Source organism: Hyperoodon ampullatus, assembly GCF_949752795.1.
Source record: "Hyperoodon ampullatus genome assembly, chromosome: 2".
Lineage (NCBI taxonomy): Eukaryota > Metazoa > Chordata > Mammalia > Artiodactyla > Ziphiidae > Hyperoodon > Hyperoodon ampullatus.
In genome coordinates this window covers 34,207,186-34,227,235 of record NC_136915.1, presented here as the reverse complement: position 1 = coordinate 34,227,235, position 20,050 = coordinate 34,207,186, and the positions used below count along the sequence as shown (strand labels likewise).

The 20,050-nt window shown below is 57.0% G+C and overlaps 1 protein-coding gene across 4 annotated transcripts in view; it reads right to left on the bottom strand.

Annotated features, from left to right (window-relative positions):
* Positions 1-1,643: 1,643 nt before the first annotated feature.
* The window catches only part of KCNQ4 (potassium voltage-gated channel subfamily Q member 4), a gene marked incomplete at both ends in the record, with an annotated part of 53,777 nt that continues 35,370 nt past the window's right edge, over positions 1,644-20,050 (bottom strand). For 2 of the 4 annotated variants that reach the window (XM_079697780.1, XM_079697781.1), the window contains 6 exons: positions 1,644-1,856; positions 2,431-2,560; positions 5,049-5,180; positions 7,376-7,475; positions 9,206-9,426; positions 17,997-18,085. In XM_079697780.1, the coding sequence (XP_079553906.1) occupies positions 1,644-1,856; positions 2,431-2,560; positions 5,049-5,180; positions 7,376-7,475; positions 9,206-9,426; positions 17,997-18,085 (885 nt within the window). Of the gene's footprint in view, positions 1,857-2,430; positions 2,561-5,048; positions 5,181-7,375; positions 7,476-9,205; positions 9,427-13,593; positions 13,651-16,078; positions 16,241-17,996; positions 18,086-20,050 lie in introns of all 4 variants that reach the window. The other 2 variants (XM_079697778.1, XM_079697779.1) reach the window with 2 other exon arrangements.

Below are 20,050 nucleotides of genomic sequence, written 5' to 3'. Positions count from 1 at the left end.
CCAACCCCAGCCCTGGTGCTGGTGCATGCAGGTCCCCAGTCATGAGATGCAGGCAGCTGGGCCTGAGCCCCTTATTCCCTGGTGCCCTCCACAAAGGGTCACCATTGGTCCACTACCCATCACCCTCCTGCCACCTGCACTGGCTTTGCAGAAGAGGGACAAAGGGGTAGGGATACCAAAGAGGTGCTGGGGGCCTGGAGTGGATAGGGGCTTATGCGGTATGGGGGCTGCCAACTGAAGTGAGAAGTGGAGTATGGAAGGAGGGGAAACAGTGCACGTGAGCGCCATATGCACAGTTGGTGCCTGACAGATGGTACTCGCTAGATGGCTTATTATTCTCTCTGGGAGTACTAGGAAGAGGGCAAGCCTAGATGGAAGTGGGCCTGATAACCACCCTGCAGAAGGGCCTGTGGTCTTTCCAGTGCTGTCCAGGCCCCAGAGGCCTAGGCCTGAGTTGTGCTGTGGGGACGCTAAGGAGGGCCCTCGGGGGCAGGCAGAGGCAGCAGTTAGGGCTCCTGGACCCGTGAGGTGTAGATCTTCTTGAGAAAGGGGAGCTGGTAAAGTTCTAGAGACCTGGAGTCACGTCAGAGCTCCCTCTCCTGCCTGGATGTAGTTGGTAGGAGTGGACATTGCCCTGCAAGGCCAGTCCACTGGCCTCAGCTGCAGAGGCCCAGGAAAGGCTGAGTGGCTCTGTGCTCAAGTCTCCAAGTGTGGGTGATTGTGTGTGTCAGCGCGAGTGTGAGAGACTTCCTGCATGTCTGGGGAAACTGTAGGGACATGTTTGTGTGACCGTGGGAGCATTGTCTATGGGAGGTTGGGGGGAGAACACAGAAACTTGTGCTGTCAAAGGTGTCTAGAGCCAGAGGGGAGTGAACATTGGCAGGAAGAGGGAGCCCCTGGGAGGGGACACCTGAAAATGGGAAGAAAGGCCCAGACACTGCCCTTTGGGAGGCAAGGGAGAAACAGGCCCCATGCTGGGAGGTGAGCAGTTGATAAGCCAAAGAACAGGGATGGGGGTCATAGCCAAGCAGCCTGAGACCAGCTACTGCTGGGGGCCCATCTCCCAGTGGGGGAGGGGCAGAGGGACCCCATGGGGGTCCCCAAAGTTGCATATTTAACATAGTTTGCATATATGGTGCCCACCTGCCTTGCGGCAGGGTCCTGTGCTTGTGGGTACCTGTGTGGGCACCGTGGGCCCACCCCCAAGTGGGGCGGGGACTTGGCGGGAAGGCTTCCCTGCTCTGTCCAAAGGGCGGGCCAAAGACCTCACCTTGCATAGCTGGAAGCTGAGTCAGGGCCCAGGGCCCTAGCGCCCCGATCCCACTCCCGGAGCAGTGCCCTTGCCCGGCGGGCCGTGTCGGGCCTTGATGGAACGGGCAGGGCACTGGGGGGCCCAGAGGCCGCGGGACAGCCGCCGCTGCTGCCCTCCGTGCGGCCTGGCATCTCACGCTCCTGAGGTGGGGCGGGTCGCTGGCACCCACATTGGGTATCTCGCCCACCCAGGCAGCTCAATACTGCGTGTGGCCTCTCTCCCCACGAGGGAGCGAGTTCAAGTAAGAGAGGAGTCCGGAGGCCTCAGAGGTTGGGTCCGAGCGCCAGGCCGAGGAGGCTGGCCGTGTGCTACCCCGCCCCTGAGAAGCCCCTCAGTCCATGTTGGTGCTGACCGAGCGGGAGATGCTGAGCGTCTGTGCGGAGACGGAGATGTCCTCGTGGTCCACAGGGCTGTGGTAGTCGGAGGTGATGTCGGGGTCGAAGAGCGGCACTTGCACGGTGCCCAGGCTGGCCGAGGTGCCAGAGCGCAGGCAGCGCGAGTAGAAGCCCAACAGCAGGTCCAGCTTGTGCTCGATGGACTGCACCTGGGGGCGGGGCGCGGCTGGAAGCGGGGCCTGGCCGGGACTGGAGGCGGGACTTGGGGGCGGGACGCGGCTGGGAGGCGGGGCTTGCCCGGGGAGGGTCACATCTGGGAGACGCGGCTCCTCCGGGAGGGGGTGCGACAGGAAAGGCGGAGCTTGGCCGGAGGGCGGAACGAAGCTGGGAACCTGGGGTTTACTCACCGCCCCGCCCCCCACGAACGAAATTTAGTTGTGATTGGTTGGGATAGTCCGGGTGACCGACAGAGACAAGTGAGGAGGGGGTCAAATGAAGTAGGTGGGACTTCGACGGGCTCATCTGAGACGCTAGCATCCTAGGGCGGGGCTTGGCCGGAGAGGGTGGGTTTATCGGGGTCGTTTAGCAGGAGTGGGCGGGCCTCCTGGGAGGCGGGGCTTATCTGTGGGGCGGGGTCGGTCGGGCAGGGGATGCCTGCCCCGCGGGTGCTCTGGGCTGCTCTGAGAAACGCACCCTCCCCTCGGGCTTGACCCGGGGGCCTTCCAGAGCTTCTCGGTCGACGACTAGCTCCACCACACCAGCGAAACTCCCTCCGACACTCACCTGCTTCTCCACCTTGACCACGCGTCCCATCATACTGATTTCATCCACCGCCTCCGTGTCGGAGGGCCCTTTGTCGCCCTTCTCCCGGGCCTTCCGGTCCCCGGGGCCCCGGCCGACAATCTGGTCCACCCTGTGGGGAAAGGGAACTGTCAAAGGGCCCAGGCATTCGCCACAACTCTCTCCTACAAGAATTCGAGTTTGCCTGCTGAAAGGGGAGAGAGACATCCTGCAAGGTGAGAGCAGGCAATCTGAGGGAGGGGCCAGTTTGATCTGCCAAATGGAGGCCGAGTTAAACGGAGGTACCCGGCCGCTGCTTTGAGGGTTTTCCAACCAGGCGAGCAAAGGCACCACACGCAAGCATGACAAGTAAAACAGCTGCCTGATGGGAGGACAGGCAGGCAACGGTGGACTGGGTAGAGGGAGAGACAAAAGGGGAAATGTGAGTTATAAGGGGGACAAGGCTGGAGCTGGATGCACGTTATTTTTCTACTCCTCTTCATAGCAAAATTCTTGAAAGTGTTATCTCTACCCGCTCTCTTCAATTTCTCTCCTTCCTTCCTCTCCAAAACCTCCCCAATCAGGCTTTCATTCCCACCATTTCACCAAAACTACTGTTGTAAAGTTCCCAAATGACCTCCACGTTGTTAAATTTGATTCTCATTATACTTGCCCTGTTAGCAGTGCTCAGCACATCTGATCACCCCTTCTTCCTGCATGTTCTTCATCTGGACTCCCAAACATCAGCCTTGCCCAGTTCTCCTCCTCCTGCTCCTTCTTAGTCTCCTTTGCTGGTTCCTCCTTTATCTCCACAACCTCTAAACATTGCAGGACCCAAGGCTCATTCCTGGGACTTCTTTTTTTCTATTTACTCTCACTCGCTAACTGATGTCTTCAGTTCCAGATTTTCAATTCCTCTATACACTGTTAACACCAAATCTGTATATCCAGCCTACACCTCTCCTCCGAACTCCACACTCCTCCGCCAGATCAACGCTCCATTTAGATGTCTGATGGGCATCACAAACCCAACATGTCCCAACTTTCCTGATCAAAACTTGCTCCACTCGGGCTTCCCTGGTGGTGCAGTGGTTGAGAGTCCGCCTGCCGATGCAGGGGACACGGGTTCGTGCCCCGGTCCGGGAAGATCCCACATGCCGCGGAGTGGCTGGGCCCGTGAGCCATGGCCTCTGGGCCTGCGCGTCCGGGGCCTGTGCTCCGCAACGGGAGAGGCCACAACAGTGAGAGGCCCACGTACCGAAAAAAAAAAAAAAAACTTGCTCCACTCATTGACCTCCCCCATGTCAGTAAACAGCAACTTTTTTCCTCTTGCTCAAGCCCAAACCTTGGCTTTATCCTTGATTCTCTCCCTCTCTCTCTCTTTTTTTCTCTTACACCCCGTCCAAAAACCCTGTCAGCTCTACCTTCAAAATATATCGAGAATATTACCATTTCTCCCCACCTCAACTGCTGCCACCTGGTCCAAGTCCCCATCATCTCTTGCCTGGATGTCTGAAGTAGCTCCCTCACTGGTTTCCCTGCTTCCACCCTAGCCCCTTATAGGCCATTCTCAACATAGCATCCAGGGTGATCCTTTTAAAATATACCTCAGATTTCATCAGTCCTTTGCTCAAGGCCCTCCAATGCTTGCATCTTACTCTGATGAACGCCAACATCTTTGCAGTGGCCTACAGGGCTTTATATAGTCTAAGTGCCATCAGCTTTCTAACCTCATCTCCTGCTTCCCTCATGCCAGGACAGGCGCACTGGCCTGCTTACTGTTCCTAAATCATCACCCCAGGCACCTGCCCATCTCAAACCCTTTGCACTTGCTGTTACCTCTGGAAACTCTCTATTTAAACAACAACCATGGGACTGTTTGCCTCACCTTCAATTTTTTTTTTCTCAAATGTCACCTTCTCGCCTATTTAAAAATCACAAATCCCAACACCCTAACCCTTATTTTTCTCCTTAGCCTTTATCATCATCTGACATATTCTAGTTTCACTTACTATCATCTGTTCTCCTTCCGCTGGCATGAAAGCTCCATGAGGGAGGAGCCATTTGCTTTCTACCATATCCCCACTGTCTGGTAAGTAACAAATAAATACCCAATAACTATTTCTTGAGAGAACAAATGAATGGGCAGTGAGAATGCAAGCCACAAGAGGAAAAGGGCGAGTTGTAGGTGGTCGGGGTCTTGGTGTGAGAATCTACCTATAAGCTGGGTGGAGAGAAGAGGTGCTGGAGGATTCCAGAGGGAAGAGGTGAGCAGCATTGAGGACAATTTGCCTATTCCCTTAGGAGATGGGAAGTCACTGATTATCTTAAGCCTGTTACTTCAGGACCAGAAAACAGTCATCTAAAGACGTTCCCGAGGCAAGCAGGTCAGTAGGGTTCGCAGGGAGGACCTGCGGCTTGGCGTTTCTTCAGGTTCAATAACAGGTGCGGGCTCTGGCTGCAGCGCGCTGCAGGCCAGAAACTCCAGCTCCCGAAGCGGCCCCTAGGGGGCGCTCGGTGCTCCGTTCGGGCGCCGGCATAGAGGCTCCTGCGGACCTTGTGCGGGGGTTGGTGCCGCGGCCGCCCTGCCCCCCTCCCCCGTCGGCGGCCGGCTCACCCACCGGGCCTGCAGACTCTTGATCCGGCCCAGCATGTCCAGGTGCCCTGCTGAGTACTGCTCGATGACGTCCTTCACGTCGTATGGTCGTAGCGTCTCCTTGAATTTCCTTTTGGCTACCAGGAACTTCAGGATCCTGTCGGGGGAGGGGGTCTCAGAGAACAGGGATTCTTTTCCAGCCCCCTGTCTGTCCTTTGCTACCTTGTCCAGCACGAGGGCAGCTCCTGCTTGGGCCACCGCAAACAGCCACTGCTGGGTGTCCAGCCTGCCTACCTACCCACCGTGCTCCTGCCCCGGCCCCCTAAGTTTGTTTGGTATTCTTTAATGTGCCTGTATCTGCAGTCACCTGGGAGGGCAGGGACTGGGCCTGGTTTCTCTCTGCTGGGTGGGACACAAGGTAGGCATCTATCTGTGAACACTGTTGCTGATGACAGCTTAGGGGAAGACATTTTTGCATATGCCTGTTAGCAATGCTGTGCTGGACCCTGGGCACGCAAAAGGGCATCAGATCCAATCCCTGGCCTCAGGAACACTGGTCTGGGGTGGGAGACGGAGAGGACACAGACAACTATGGGGTGACAAGGGTCATGTCAAGGAATGGAGAAAGAGGACTGGGGACCATGAGAAGGGACAGCTTGGGTGGGGAGGTCAGGGGACAAGTCTTAAGAGTGATACTGTGCAGTCCCAGGGCAAGAGGAGGGGAGTGAAGGGAGGCTTTCTGGACACAGACAGGCAAGGAGATGTGTGAGTGAGAGTCAGTTCAGAGTAGCTGGAACAGGATGTGAAGGAAAAGGGTTAATCCATGGGAGGCAGGGGAGGTGTGTGTATGTGTGGCGGGGCCCTGGGGGGTACTCTGAAGAGCTTTGAATCCCCAGCAGCGACTGGGCCCTGGGAGGTCGGGGCAGTGGGGACGGCCGTGTGGCTTCCTCTGCTTCAGCATAACCATCCTCTGCACGCCTGTGTGGAGGATGCCCCGGACGGGCAGAGTCCCGGGTGGGAAGACCCACTGCAGGGGAAGAGCTGGGAGAGGGCAGTGGGGTGGAGACACAGGACAGCTCTGAGCAGTGCAGGAGAGAGGACTGAAAGGCTTCTGAGTCTCAGTCCAGCATGACTCCCGTGGCTTGGGCACCAGGTGGATGGCGGTGCCACTGCCTGACATGGGGACATGGGAGGAGGAACAGGATTGGGGCATGCGGGGTGTGAGGCGTCAAAGAGAGCTGACCTGAGCCAGAGGGCAGCTCAGGCGTTGTGTTCCGGAAGCTGGGTACTTGGAGGGGAGAGACAGGATGTGTAAAAAGCAGGTGGGGAGAGGCCTCAGACTCTCTGGGAGGAGGGTGTCCAGCTGACTCTGATTTAAAAGGGTTAGGCAGGTGCATGAGGCAGGGAGGAGAGGGGGTGAGTCTAGAAGGCCTAGGGGTGAAGCTGGAGCGGCAGGGTGGAGACAGAGACTAGGCCAGAGCTCCATTCCAAGGAGCTTGGGGCCAGATCCCTGGCTGTATGGCTAAAGGGCTCAGGAGACTCTGGCCGCCCCTGAATTGTTGAGGGAGACAGCCAGTAAAGCCAGTAGGGCAGGGGCCTTCAAACTTTTTGACCAAGACCCACCATAAGAAATATAGTTTACAGAAGCTAGTATACACACACACACACACACACACACACACACACATGCACACACACAACTGAAATAGAAGTTTCATAAACGTTTTTATTCTTACTATGAGGGATGCACTCTGATACTTTCTATTCTTTTTTTTTAAATGTTGACCATGGCCCACTAAATTGATTTCACTAAGTTGATTTCAAACTGTTGTGACCTGTGGTTTGAAAAACACTGCTCTGGAGGAAGTCCTGGGGAAAACAGACAGGCAGAGGTCAAGACACCCAAGGAGAGACAGTAAGTCTGAGTCACAGAGGCAAGAGGAGGATGAGACTGAGACACAGAGATGCAGCAAAACTGCATGTAAGACAGAGACCCAGGGAGAAACAGGCAGATGCCGATACCAGCTAGGGAGGGAGAAATAAAGAGAAGAGAGCCTGACATAAAGTAAGAGAGAGGAAGGGGAGAGAAGCAGAGAGGACACCGCAGGTGTGAGCAGAGGGACCATGATGGGCAGCGGTGCCCACTGCCCCACCCGGCCAGCCGTCCAGACACGATGAGTCTACGCAAACCCTGCTGGGAACCATATGCCACCTCTCCACCCCACCCGCCTTCCACTGAGGGTACCAGGCAGGCAGCAGCTGGCGTGCTGGGAGCTAGACCAGGCCTGGCCATGAGGGCAGGCCCCAGATGGGGAGCAGCAGTGGGTGGCCCACCTCCAGCCTCAGTCTCACCTGACAGAGCGGATGACCATCTTCACAGCAGGCATGACGTCGTCCACTGTGAGTTCACACTGGTAGCTCTTCTCCTCTGCCACTTCCTCCGAAGGGCCCTCTGAAAAGTCAGGGGTAGGGGGACAGGTGGTGGCAGCAGAAGGGGCCATTTCCAACCCCTACCACCACCCTTAGAGGTATGGAGAGGGAGACAGAGCCTCAGGAAGGGCCCAGAACCTTCCTGGGGGCACAGAGCAGACCAGGTTCCGGCCCCCCCGGCTGTCCTACCCAGAGTGAAAACCTCAGTTTGCTGCATGCCCATCTGCCCCCTGTAAACATCTGCCTGGTGGCTGGTGGGCAGGAGCTGCTTTAGGGCACATCTGGTCTGGCCCAGGGTAAACTGCACACAGCCCTAGAGGAAGTCCCACCTGTCCCACCACGCAGGCCAGCGAGCGCCCAATACAAGGGGCTTGAGGTCTCTGCACATAACTGCGCACACAGCCTCATCCTTCAGCCAGGAGCGAATCAAGGGACTGGGTCCCACCCCCAGCTCTGCTACTGACGAAGCCCCTAAACCAAGTCATGCTCCCTCCCACCCCCATGAGAGAAACAGCTTCTCCGAGGCTGGTGCCCTGCACTGCACAGACAGGTAATGCTATCCTGGCCTCACAGAGGCAGGAGGGGCAGGAGGCCAGGCAGCTTCTTGGCAGGGAAGAGGAGGCCCCGGGCACCAGCCATGCCCAAACTTCCAGCACCTCCCAAAGACTGGTTTGTGGGGTTCTGTAACTTTCCAGGAAAGGGCTGTCCGAGTGGTTAGCCAGCAGCATGTTGGGGGCTGATACAGCACGGACAGAGGCAGCATGGCTGGGTCCCCTCCCTCCGAGGTTCCCGTCCCCGACCTCCATCTTGTCTACTCCTCCAACTCCTTTTCCCACCCTGGGCCCTGAAGCAGGTCAAAGCTGGGAGAAGTCTTCCAGGGGACTTGGTCCAACCCTCTTGTTTTCCAGAAGAAGACACAGAAGCACAGAAAGGGGCAGTATCCTACCTAGGTCACGGTGCAAGTCAGGAGCAGAGCTCGAACCCAAAAAAGTGACCTCTCTAACCAGTTAAAAGCAACCCCGCCAGGTTCACAGCCTCACATACCCAGGCCTGGCTGGCGAAGAGGGCCAGGGTGGGGAGTGTGGGCCATGGAGCTGGACAGACGTGGTTGAGGATACCAGCTCTACCACTCACTAGCTGAGAGAGCTCAGTCTCCACATCCATAAAATGGGGATAGAGACAGACCCTACTTCCCAGGGTTGAGAGAAGTAAACGAGATAATCCAGCATGGGGCTGTACACAGGGCTCAGTTCAGCAAGGATGGCTTCCTGCTCCTTCCAGAGCATGTTTATAATACTTCTAGCTTTTCTTGGGCACTTACTATATTCCAGAACTCTTCTGTTCACCTACTCTGGATAATCTCATTTAATCCTCACAACAATCCTATGAAGTAGATATGCTTCTTGTCCCCATTTTATAGATGTGGAAAATGAGGCCCAGGGAGATTAGGTTACCTGCCCAAGATAAGTGACAAAGCCAGGATTCAAACCCAGGCAGCCTGGCTCTAAAGTCTGTGCTCCTAACCACTACCAAATGCCACCTCTACATTCTCCTCTGATTCTCAAACTGTCTGGAGCATCAGCAAAGCAGGTATTATGATACCCATTTTACAGACCAGAAGACTGGTGCCCAAAGATTGTCAATCTGCCGCAAAGCTGGGGCTAGAACCAAGTTATTTCCACCCCCAGCCCAGACTCTGTGTCCACCCTGCCACCCTCAGCAGGTCCTGGCCCCAGACCCGCAGGGGCTCACCCTCAGTGGAGGCACGGGGTTTGAGTCTCAGGGAGGCCCGGAAGCGGGTGCGGTCATTGAAGCTCCAGCTCTTCTGCACCTTGGTGGGGCTGCTGGCTTCCCCCACCTGCTCGCCGCTCGGGGAAGTGGCCATCGGTGGAGGTGCTAGGTGCTGCTTGGAGGGGCCTGTCCGCCGCTGGGAGCTGCCTATGCGGATGCGGTCTTTGATACCCATCCGGCTGCTGGCACAGCAGGTCGGGTGGGGGAGAGAGCCGAGTTAGCCGGAGCTGGAGGCCGGTGCGAGTGGGGACACTGATGACTTAGGGCTTGGGGGCAGCTACTGGGGCTGATTCTCCACCAAGGGGAGACTTCCTGGGATGGGACAACGGTGTGGTGAGGGGGCCCCTGACTCCTATGAGAAGCTGATCCAGGGTCGGTCTGAACAACTCCCCTCCCCACTCCAACCTCCCACCCCTTGTTGCCCAGACAGATAAGGGGTGCACAGGAGACAGATGTCAGAGTGGAAAGTGACAGAAACCCAAGAAGGGAGTCAGAGACAGACAGGGGGACTGGGGAGCTGGGCCTGGCCCAGGCAGGTGGGGGGCTGGAGGTGGTGACCCCTTTGGGGACAGACAGGCTGCTGAGGGATGGAGAAGCTCACCTGGCCACGCACACTGAGTTAGGCCCCCAGCTCCTCCCTGTACACAGGGGCGGGCTGCGTGGAGTTGAGGGCATGTGCATGTGTAGGGTGTGTGCTTGCATGCACACAGGTGCCAGTGAGTTTACCTACGTTGGCATGTGTATACATGTGTCAATTTATATTTTCCTCCTTTGCCCACCGCTGGAGCTATCTGACCCCACACTGGTCAGGTCAGGGCTTTAGGACCTGATAGAGTTGTACAGGCAGTGCACTGCAAAATTCCAAAGTCTCCATCACTCAGACTTCAGTGAGAATGGTGCCCCTGGAGGTGTGCAGTGCACTGGCCTGCTGGGGTTCTAGGCCCGGCATGGGCCCACAATTATGCCCAGGCCATGCCTAGTGCCCCTCCTCCTAGTGAAGGTCTATAACCTGTTCTTCTGTGGTCTCCCCTGCCTGAGCTCTGCCCACCCAGACTGACGACCTGCTCATGTGACCCCCCCAGCCTCCTGAGTCTGCAGTTCACCAGCATCTACATCTCTGGGTATATGTGAACACATGCGTGCATATCTGTGTGTGTACTCAGACTTCCCTTCCCGCACCCGAACTCCTCACCCATTCCCCAAATCTTGGAGGAAGACAGGTGAGGGGAGGCCTCAGGTTCCCCGCTTAACCAATACCTGGTAGAGTAACTCTGTGTCCAAGAGGTTCAAGGACCACGTTGTCGCTGTCTGAATAGGACCTATGCAAACATCCCCATCCCATGGCCTGTGGTGTCACCACTGCCTCCCTGCTGTGGCTTGCCACTTGAAGGGCCCCCTTCAGACACGTATGGGGCCCTTCCACCCCAGATGTCCAGGGCCCTGGCTCAGGAGAGCACCAGCCAGTCTGGGAGGAATTCTGAGATGGGCCCAGGGCTGGGGGACAGAGTATAGGGCCAAGGTGCTGAGGTGAGGGAGACCTCGAAACCAGGGGCACCTTCAGCAGGTGCCTTCAGGAAGGCAACTGGGATGTAGGGCCATCCTTAGGGGTAGGAACCTCTGCCCAGAGGGGAGAGGTTACAGGTCAAGGATGGGAGCCCTGAAGATATCAGAAGAGAAGGACAGGGCGGCCCCTGCAATCCAGCATGCTGTTTGCTGGCCCAGGATCCCCTCAGCACATCCCAAAGATTCCAACCAAAGTTTGAGGTTGGCTCTCCCAAACTTTCCTCCACAGAGCGGTTACTTCAGGCTCTCTTCATGCTGGCAGGCACCCCCCAACCCCGTCCGTGCAGCCCCTCCTTCTGTCCTCCCCTCTTCCAAGGGGCAAAGGAAGAGAGGGGGGTGGAGAAGGCCCTGACACTCAGCCAAGGGCCCAGAACTCTGGACCTCTGTGACCGGCACATCACTCCAGTGGCGTTCTGGGGGAAGGGGGTGACCTCCCTGTCACGAGAACCGTGCGAGCAAGACTGAGTTTGCACTCAGCAGGACTGATAAAGGAAGGGGGTGGGGGCTTGCCCTAGAGGTCTTGAAAGGTCCCTCTCCAGCTCTGATTCTGTGATGGTTGAAGGAGCTTCCAGCGTGGTTTGTGGGGTTCTGTAACCTTCCAGCCAGCCAGAGACCCTGGGCTCCTCTTCAAGGTAACAAGGCACTGTTTTCCCAGGGGCGGCCCTGGATTCCAGCTCCTTGGGCAGCGCCCAGAAAATGGCTCATGTCAGCCTCTTTGGAGCCTAAAAGCTCAAAGAAAATGGAAAGAAACCTGGCACACAGTGGACATCGAAAGAGCTCCTTCCCTCCCCGGCTCCTCAGAACACACAAGGTCCACTCTGACTGCCTGAGCCTTTTCAGCTCTCGGCCACTTCAGGTGGCGGGCTCCAGAGTTACCACCCTTATTTTACAGATATGGAAGGGGGTGACTCGGCTTCCAGGTCATAGAGCTCCTCTGGATGGAACGAGGCCTGGAAACCAGTTTTCTGTGACTGCAGAGACTATGTTCTTTCTCTGGGACAAGCCGCCAGGATAGGGTCTCGGGCAGTGATACTCAGGTGGGGGCTGTTTTGCTCACCAGGGGACATTTGGCTGGAGACATTTTAGGTTGTCACTCTGGGGGTGCTCCTAGCATCTAGGTAGAGGCCAGGAACGCAGCTAAACATGCTGCACAATGCATGTGACAGCCCCCAACAATAAAGAATTTTCTGACCCAAAACATCAATGGTGCCAGTGAGAAACTGATTGCAGCGTCTGTTGGTGTCTGGGGGACAGATGTGTGGGCTTGACTGGGGCTTCCCTGTGCGAGAGGGTAAGCTCGGGGCACTGGCTGCCCTCTGACTGCTCTGCTGGACCCAGCCCTTGTGCTCACTCCCACGGGGATTTCTTTAAGGACTCCATCTGCCTGCCGAAGGCCAAGCTCGGCGGTGGAGGCGTCGGGGGAGGCAGCCTACCCCTTCTGGTGCTGCATACAGCCCCTCTCTTCAGGACTGGGAAACAGCACGTGGCTGTTGCCTGGCCTCACCCTTCCTGCCCACCACACCCACACATCCCAAGGAATCTTGCAAAGGGGCAGATCTGACCCAGAGACTCCTCGGCTTTATCCTCCAGCATGTGCCCGTGTCCTACAGCCATGGTTTCCAAGCTCATATCATAACATACCAAACTGCATGAGGCCGACGTTTATATAGCACTTCCTCTGAGCCAGGCACAGTTTGAATGGAAGCAGACCCTACGATTGTCCGCATTTTACAGGGGAGGAAACGGAGGCACAGAGGGCTTATGCCCGAGGTCCCCTAGCCAGGCTCAGGTCCAGAACCCGTTTCTAAGAAACACTGCTTCTTGGTAGAGCAGCCAGGAGCTCCGTCACCCATCTCCTCCTCACGGGTCCCCTGATCCATGAGGCTCCTGAGGCACTTTGGGAAACCCAGGACTCTGTAAGCCCAAGCTGCCAGGCAGTGCCAACAGGATAAAGCTCACACGGGGCCCTTGGGTTCTTCGTGACCCAGCCTCAGCTCCCGACCTCCACGCTGGGCTGCCTGTTCTTTGCCAAAGCCGCGCTCTCTCTCAGCCCCTCCCCTTGGTGCGCGTCGCTTCCTTGGCCCGGAAGGCCCTCCCTCACACCCACTCCTTTGGGGGCCTTCTCTGGGTGACATGCCTGACCCAAGCTCCGCAGGCCCTCTGCTTCTGCCTTTACTTGTGCTCACCACACAGAATAGCAGTTACTCTTTGCAACTCTCTAGGCACAATGTTTTATTCATCATTGTGTTCCTAGTGCAGGGCCTGGCACAGGGCACGTACCAAGGGATGTAGTGGCTAAATGAGGCAGCTAAAGAACTGGGCTCTGGGGTTAGCGAAGGAGGTGCCAATCCCAGCTCCTTCAGGCATCTGCTAGGATCTAGGTGGTCAGTGGGGAGCCAGGAAGCTAAAGACCCGGCAAAAGTCAGAGTGGGAAGGACCCTCAGAGAGCCTCTAGTTCAATCTGCCCATTCCATAGATGGGAAACCGAGGTCCAGAGGAGGGAAGCAATTTGGCCAAGATCACGCAGGGGGGTCAGCGGCAGAGCCAGAACTCATCCCAAGGCTCCTGTACGTGTCCCTCCTGGCAGACTGGGCACCAGACCTGGCAGACTGGGCACCAGACCTGGCAGAGGCATCCCCAGGAAGGCGAGGGGCTCACCAGGGCCCCAAGGCAGATGGCAGGCGGCAGGCACATGCACCTTGTCTCTGGCCCATCCTGTCCGCCTCTCCAGCCCCAGAAATGGGTGGGGCAAGGAGGAACGGGAACAGGAGAAGGCGAGGGGGTACCTCGGTCTCCAGCTGGCGTGGATCCGAAAGAAACTCCGTTTATTACTAAACATCTGGCTGGAAAGTTGAGAACAAGACACAAACAGAGGTTAGTGGGAAGGAGGCAGGTGGGCAGAGCATGGGGAGCTGCCAGGATGCGGCTGGCCTCCCGTGGCTGGTGGGAGAGAAGGACCCCCCAGCTCAAATCATCCTCCAGCCCACATGCCCAGAATGCAGAGGTTCTCCAGCTTTGCATAAGGATCTCATGGGGAGCACGTTAAATATGCAGAGTTCTGTGCCTCTTCTCCGGAGATGCTCATTCCGTGGGCTTGGGGAGAGGTCCAGTATCTCTGCATTTTGAACAAATGTCCCATGGGATGCGGATGCAGGGAGTCAGTGGACCATGCTTTGAGAACCACTGTCTTAGCACCTCATCACAAAACCCACAGAGAGAGGTGCTGGCCCTGCAATGCCACCGCTCAGGAAGTCCTGCTCCGTGTACCCCTGGGAACGTACTCAGCCTGGATCCACCCACAAGCACCACTAAAGGTGTGGCCAACCAGGGGTGTGTGTGGGGGGGGGTGGTGGTCCTGTCTTGGGCACCCACCCCACAGGGCCCAGAGAGCCAAGATTAAGGATATGACCATTTGGCCTGAGGCTGGTGCCTGATCTCCTCGAAGTCCCAGCTCAGCCCCCTGGCGTCCCTGGGAAGAAGGGACACTCCACCACCAGCACCGTAAGCCCCAGCCACACAGACACTGCAGGGCAGACAGACACAGGCTGGGAGTGATGGCCCAGCTCTCGGCGGTCATCTGTTCCTAGGCCTCGGGGGGGCCAGAGACCCAGAGCAGCTGTGGGGGGTGGTACCGGTGCTGGAGTCCAGGATAATCTCCATTTTCAGTGTCTCCCTACTCAGGCAGAGTGAGACCAGAGTGAACTGAAGCTACAGAGAGCCCTGGCGCAGGCCGTGGTGCCCAAATGCCAAAACTTCTGAGTTTCTACCTGTCAGCTATGGTTGGGTGGGTGTGGGGATAACACTGTAGGACATTCAGATAGTGACAAAGAATACAAGTGGGGCTGCACCGTGGACCCTCTTCCAGTGAACTCCCAGCCTACCCTGGCCAATCATGCTTCCCTTCCTCCCAGAGACCAGGAGGGGCTCTCCCTCTCTACCCACTTCCTGTTCAGCTCCTGGCCAGGAGTGCCCTCACTGAGACCGGAAAAGGAATTCTGCTCCCAGCATCCTCTGCACCAGAACCCCCTCCTCCCTGTTCCCCAGGCCCTTTTAGCCCAGAAACCCAGAGAACCCAGAGCCCCTGATCAGCCTAAAAATTGCTGATTTTCTGCCCAGAACCCAGAGGCTCAGAGTAGCTTGATGACTTTCTCAAGGACACACAGCACCAGGCAGCAGAGGCTTTCACTGCACCTCCACCTTCTGATCCCCGAGTGGCTCACCTCTTCTCCCCTCCCTTGTTCTGGGCCTGGGACTCAGAATCACACCTGAGGCTCAAGGCCCAGATGTCCACCTGCCTGATTCAGGGATGATATGTAAAGATGAGACAAAACAAAGAGATGGGTAGGCAACGGGGTGATTGTGGTGGCGGGGGGATTGAATCCTTGACCTCAAAGCTACACCTCTACAGGAGAAGCCGCTTTCCCATATTGTGAGTTAGTGGGCCTCCCTTATCCAAATATGCCTGAAATTCCACTATTTATGAACATTTACGTGAGGGTAAGCATTGTTCTTTCTTTGTTCTTCTTTCAAGATGCAAAAGCTCCGGGAGAGGCAGGTCAAGGGGAAAGAGACTGTTGGGACAGCAAAATGTCCCTCTGTAAGGAAGAAAGACATTATGGGAGAATCCCAGGAGGACCCTCTGGGATTAGCAAAGCTGTGGACAAGGCTTGCACAAGACAAGAGCATTAGTCATTGGTTGAGTTTACATAGGCCCTATGGCAGTTCTTAGTCACAGAGCTCTCTTTCCAGGTGGCATCTCGTTCCCGAGAGGCGAGTTCAGCGTCAAGCCCCTTCTAGAGGAACATGCTGGGGGGGGGTCCCTGCCCTCACACCCCAGTATGGTGTCCATGATTACCTGAGCCGTAAGCACCTGTGGCCAGCGGCCTCCTCCTCTCTCCAGCTTCCCGGGAGGGATGGGAGTGCAGGGATGGAAGAGTGAGGGGGTCGTGGAAACAGAAAGAAAGAGGACAAGGGAATGAATGGAGGAGGTGATGGGAAAGGATGGTGTGGACATCGCCCCCACTCAGACCCTTGGAACCCAAGGTGACAAAACGATGAGTCCACTCTGGCCTCTCCAGAGAGACCCTCGTTCTGTACCTGTCAGACCCTCTGACGACAACTGGTCCAGGCCTCATGACAAGGCCTCGGAGTCCCCAGCACAGGCCCAGACACCCACATAGTGGCTGGAGGCAGGTCTGAGAGAGGATGAGACAGAGAATGGAAGAGGAGGAGGAGAAGCAAGAGGAAGTGGCAGCCCCGGGGGGCCCCTACCTTTCCCCAGGGCAGAAGGAGGTGCTGCCCGGCCGGTGGCAGGTGGCAATGGGCGGGTAACGGGAGGGCGCTCCATCGGGTACTGGCGCCCGCCGTACCTCCAGGGGCCGTAGGCCCCCATTGCGGGCCCGTTGTACGTGCTCAAACAAGAGGGCCAGCTCTCTGCAGGACAGGGCACCGTCAGCAGCAGGCAGGGCCTTGGCACCGCCCCCTCACCTGAGGGCACTGAGCTCCTGACAGATCTTGCCAGGCCCTGCCTCTCTGGAGGTGCTCGGCAAACACCCCAGGCCCGCGTGGGCAGGGGTGGGGGTGGGAGACTAGCTTTCCTCCCTCTCTCTCTATACTTAGCTCCTGGGAAACCCTCAAGGGTGCCAAGTATGACTGTGCAGGATGGGCGCCACTCGAGGGCACCCTCCCAAGGGGGCAGGTGCGAGCTCAAATCCACCTCACTCTCTGCTCAGCAAGCCGAGCTCCTGGACGTGGAGCTGTGCCCACCCGGAGGCCAGCGGCAGCCCTGAAATCCTCGCCCTCCAGATCCAACTGGATTTTAGGGGGAAACTGAGGCTGAGGAGAGAGACTTGATAGGGCAGCCCAGCTTCCTCCTCCTGCAGCATTCACTCTTGCCGCTGGGCTCTTGGAGACTAGAATGAGGGCTCAGCTTCTTAACTCTCAGGCTTTCTTGTTTCTATAACAAACCTTCTTGTTTCTATAACCCAAGAAGGATATCTCCCCTCTTTCTCCTCTTCGTCTATTGTACGGATGAGGAAACTGAGGTCCAGGGAAAAGGAGGATCAGTGGACCCAGAATTTCCAAACCAAGCTCTGTTCCTCTTTCCAGAGGACCCAAGACCACCTCCCCAAATCTTCCTTCCCCATCACACACGTCATATTTCTAACAAACCAGCCCCTGCCCCACTCCCCAAGGCCTGGCCTTGAGTCCTTAGGACTACTTCTAGAAAGGACGGCTCTTTCTAATCTAACCACCATCCCTGTCTCTAAGGTGGGAGCTTGCCTCTGCTAGGTGGAGAGATGGGGGGAACCAGTGTGATTCTGGGAGCCCCTCCTTCCCAGCCCCTTCTCTCCTGCTCCTCCCCTGGAAAGCTCCTGGGGCTGAGAGGGAGCGGGGATGGGGGCAGCCAGGTGCAGGGGTGAGTGGGATCGCGCAACAGCTGCTCTTGGAAAACTAATGAGGCAAAAAAGGCACCGGCAAAAACGCTGAGCGCAGCAGCCTGGCCCTGCCTTGCTCACTGCCCGCCTGCCCATGGGACTGAGCCGCTCTCCAAGGTCTTCATTCCTGCCTCAGGGCCTGGCCAGGCACCTGGCCACACAAACCTTGGTGATGCTATTAATGATCCCCTGCGTGGAGCCACCCCCGTGCAGTCTTACCCCAGCCTGGGCCAGTGGGGCGAACCCACTTCTGGGCCCTAAGGCTGCTGCCTGGGACAGTAAAATCAGTTACGCATGGGGGTGCTGGGGTGGGTGCTTGTACCCAACATGGCACACACGTTCTTGCCCACACCACGCTGTCTCTACCCAGCTGCAATACGCCAGGCTGGCGAGAGCTAACACTGCCCCCAATTCAGACTGTGGGGAGTGAGCTGCCTGGGCCACTGCCCTGAGTGGCAACAACTCTGGGTGAGCACGTGGCCTGCCAACACCCCAGGACCCAGGGCTCAGCCAGCAGGGCAGGGTTCCACCCCATACCCTGTGTCCAGTGTCACCGCATTCCCTGGCATAGCAGAGTGGTAGAGAGGACGTTCCAGGCTCTGGGTGACATAGGATCTACAGAGCCAGCCCCAGATGCTCCCATGGGAGCTGTCACCCCTTTGCCCCCCTCCAGGGTTGAGTCCCAGCCATTTGTCCCCAAGAGGCATTACTACCAGCCACCCACCTCCCCTTCCCCCTGCAGTAGGACCTACCTGAAGGACGGGAGGATGCTGTCATAGTAGTACCAAGTGGCTGTCAGGTAGGCCCGGCTCGTGTCGGTGGAGTACAGGCGCCATGCAGCCTGGTGGTGTGGAAGAAAGGGGAAGGAGGTTGGGGGGGACAAGGCATCAGAGAGGCCTCTCAGCCCCCCACCAGCCCTCTGCCCCCAAAAGAACTCAGTCCTCAGGCCAGTTGGAGGGTACTCAGAGCCAGAGGCCAGTTCCAACTCCATAGCCACCAGCAGGGCTAGAAGGAGGCCTGGAGAGAAAAGACTGCCCCAAGGTGACGCACAGTCAGCATCAGAGCCAGAGGCCTTGGAGCATGGGAGTTAAGAGCTGCACTTTTGTCATCAGGTAGAAGTGGGTTTCCAATCCCAGCTTTGCCACCTACTCGTGGGCAAATTAAGTAAATGTGCAGAGCCTCAGGTTCCTCATCTGTGAAATGGACATAACACTACTTACCTAACAGACTGTCGTGAGGACTAAATGGGCAAATGTATATTAAATGCCAAGTGCAGTGCATGGCACATAGTAGGCACTTAATACCTAGTCCCCCCCCCTTTTTTTATAACATCTTTATTGGAGTATAATTGTTTTACAATGGCGTGTTAGTTTCTGCTTTATAACAAAGTGACCAAGTTCCCCCTTTAAACACTCCTGTTATCTCCTGTTACCACAGCTGATAAATATCTATTCATTGTGTATTTGATTCATGTCTTTCTCTCTCCTTAGACTGTAAGCTGTGTCTTGGTCAGCACTGTATCCTCTGGCACCTGACGGGTGCTCTGCAAACGTCTGGGGAATGAACACTGACTGAATGAACCATTGTTACTAATAATAACCCCACCCCCTCCTTCCCAGCTGCCTGTCACTGCCTACGGGATTGACGAGGGGAGGAAATAGCATCACCTACCAACCCCTCAGCATCCATGAAGTTGCAGGGTTTCCTCTGCGGCAGGAGGGATGACGGTCAGACAAGAGGAAGGACAGTCCCTCTCCCCCCAGGTAAAGAGAAGAGCCAGGTAGGGACTGTGAGGGGGGGATCGGCGAGGGCAAGAAGGCATGGGAGGTGCTGGGCAGGAGGAATAACTGGACCCTTCTTCGGGTGCCTCTTGTCCTTAAGGGACGGCCCACTGCTGACCTCACTGGCCAGGCACCCTCCCAAGACAGGAATATTTTTACTTCCTGCTTGCCTAGGCCCCTGGCTTGGGCTGGGGAGCAGCTGCCAGAGCTGTCTCATTAATTATGGGCACCACAATACCAGCTGTCTCTCGGCCCGGCCAGTGCCAGCCGCCTGCCCCTACAATGCCCCTCGGAAGGCCAGCCCCCAGGGAACAGCAGCCATTGTGCCCCAAGGGATGCTAAGAAGGAAAGGTTGGGCTGGTGGCTGGAGATAGCAGAGATGGGAGGGGGGTTCCACCCCGGGGAGGAAAGATAAGGGGGCGTTGAGTCAGACCTGGGCTGGGGGGTCAGAGCATGGCCAGCTGGGGAGCAGGCCGAGGCAGGCTGTGCATATGTTCCCTGAACTATTTCTCGCAGAGGTTTCTCTTGCACAAGGCTGAGTCACGGAGTCACAAAAAAATCAGAGTCTTGCCTCAGCCCGTGCCCCGTCGGAATGCCTCAGACAGTGGGGGAAACTGAGCCCACACACTCCTGCTTTTTTCCCACCCGTCTGGCTGTTCCTTCTCTGCCTCCTTGGCTGGCTCAACTCTGACCACCCAGCCACGAAGTGCTGAGGTTCCTTAAAGCCCAGCTCTGGACCATCTTCTCTTCTCCTTCTTTCCTCTCCCCACTGGGCAAGCACTTCATTATCATCTGCACACAAGGCCCAGCACATTCCTCACCTCGGCTGCACACCAGTACATCAGTGGCCTCCTCAACATCCCCCCTCAGGGGCTCAGAGGCCCCTCAGACTCTGCATGCCCCAGCCAAACTCACACTCTTCATGCCCCAAGTCTGGTCCCCCTCCAGTGAGGAGGGTCATCCACCATCCAGTCAGGTAAGCCAGTCACCCTGCCATCTCCCTCTCCCTCACTCCTGATGTCACC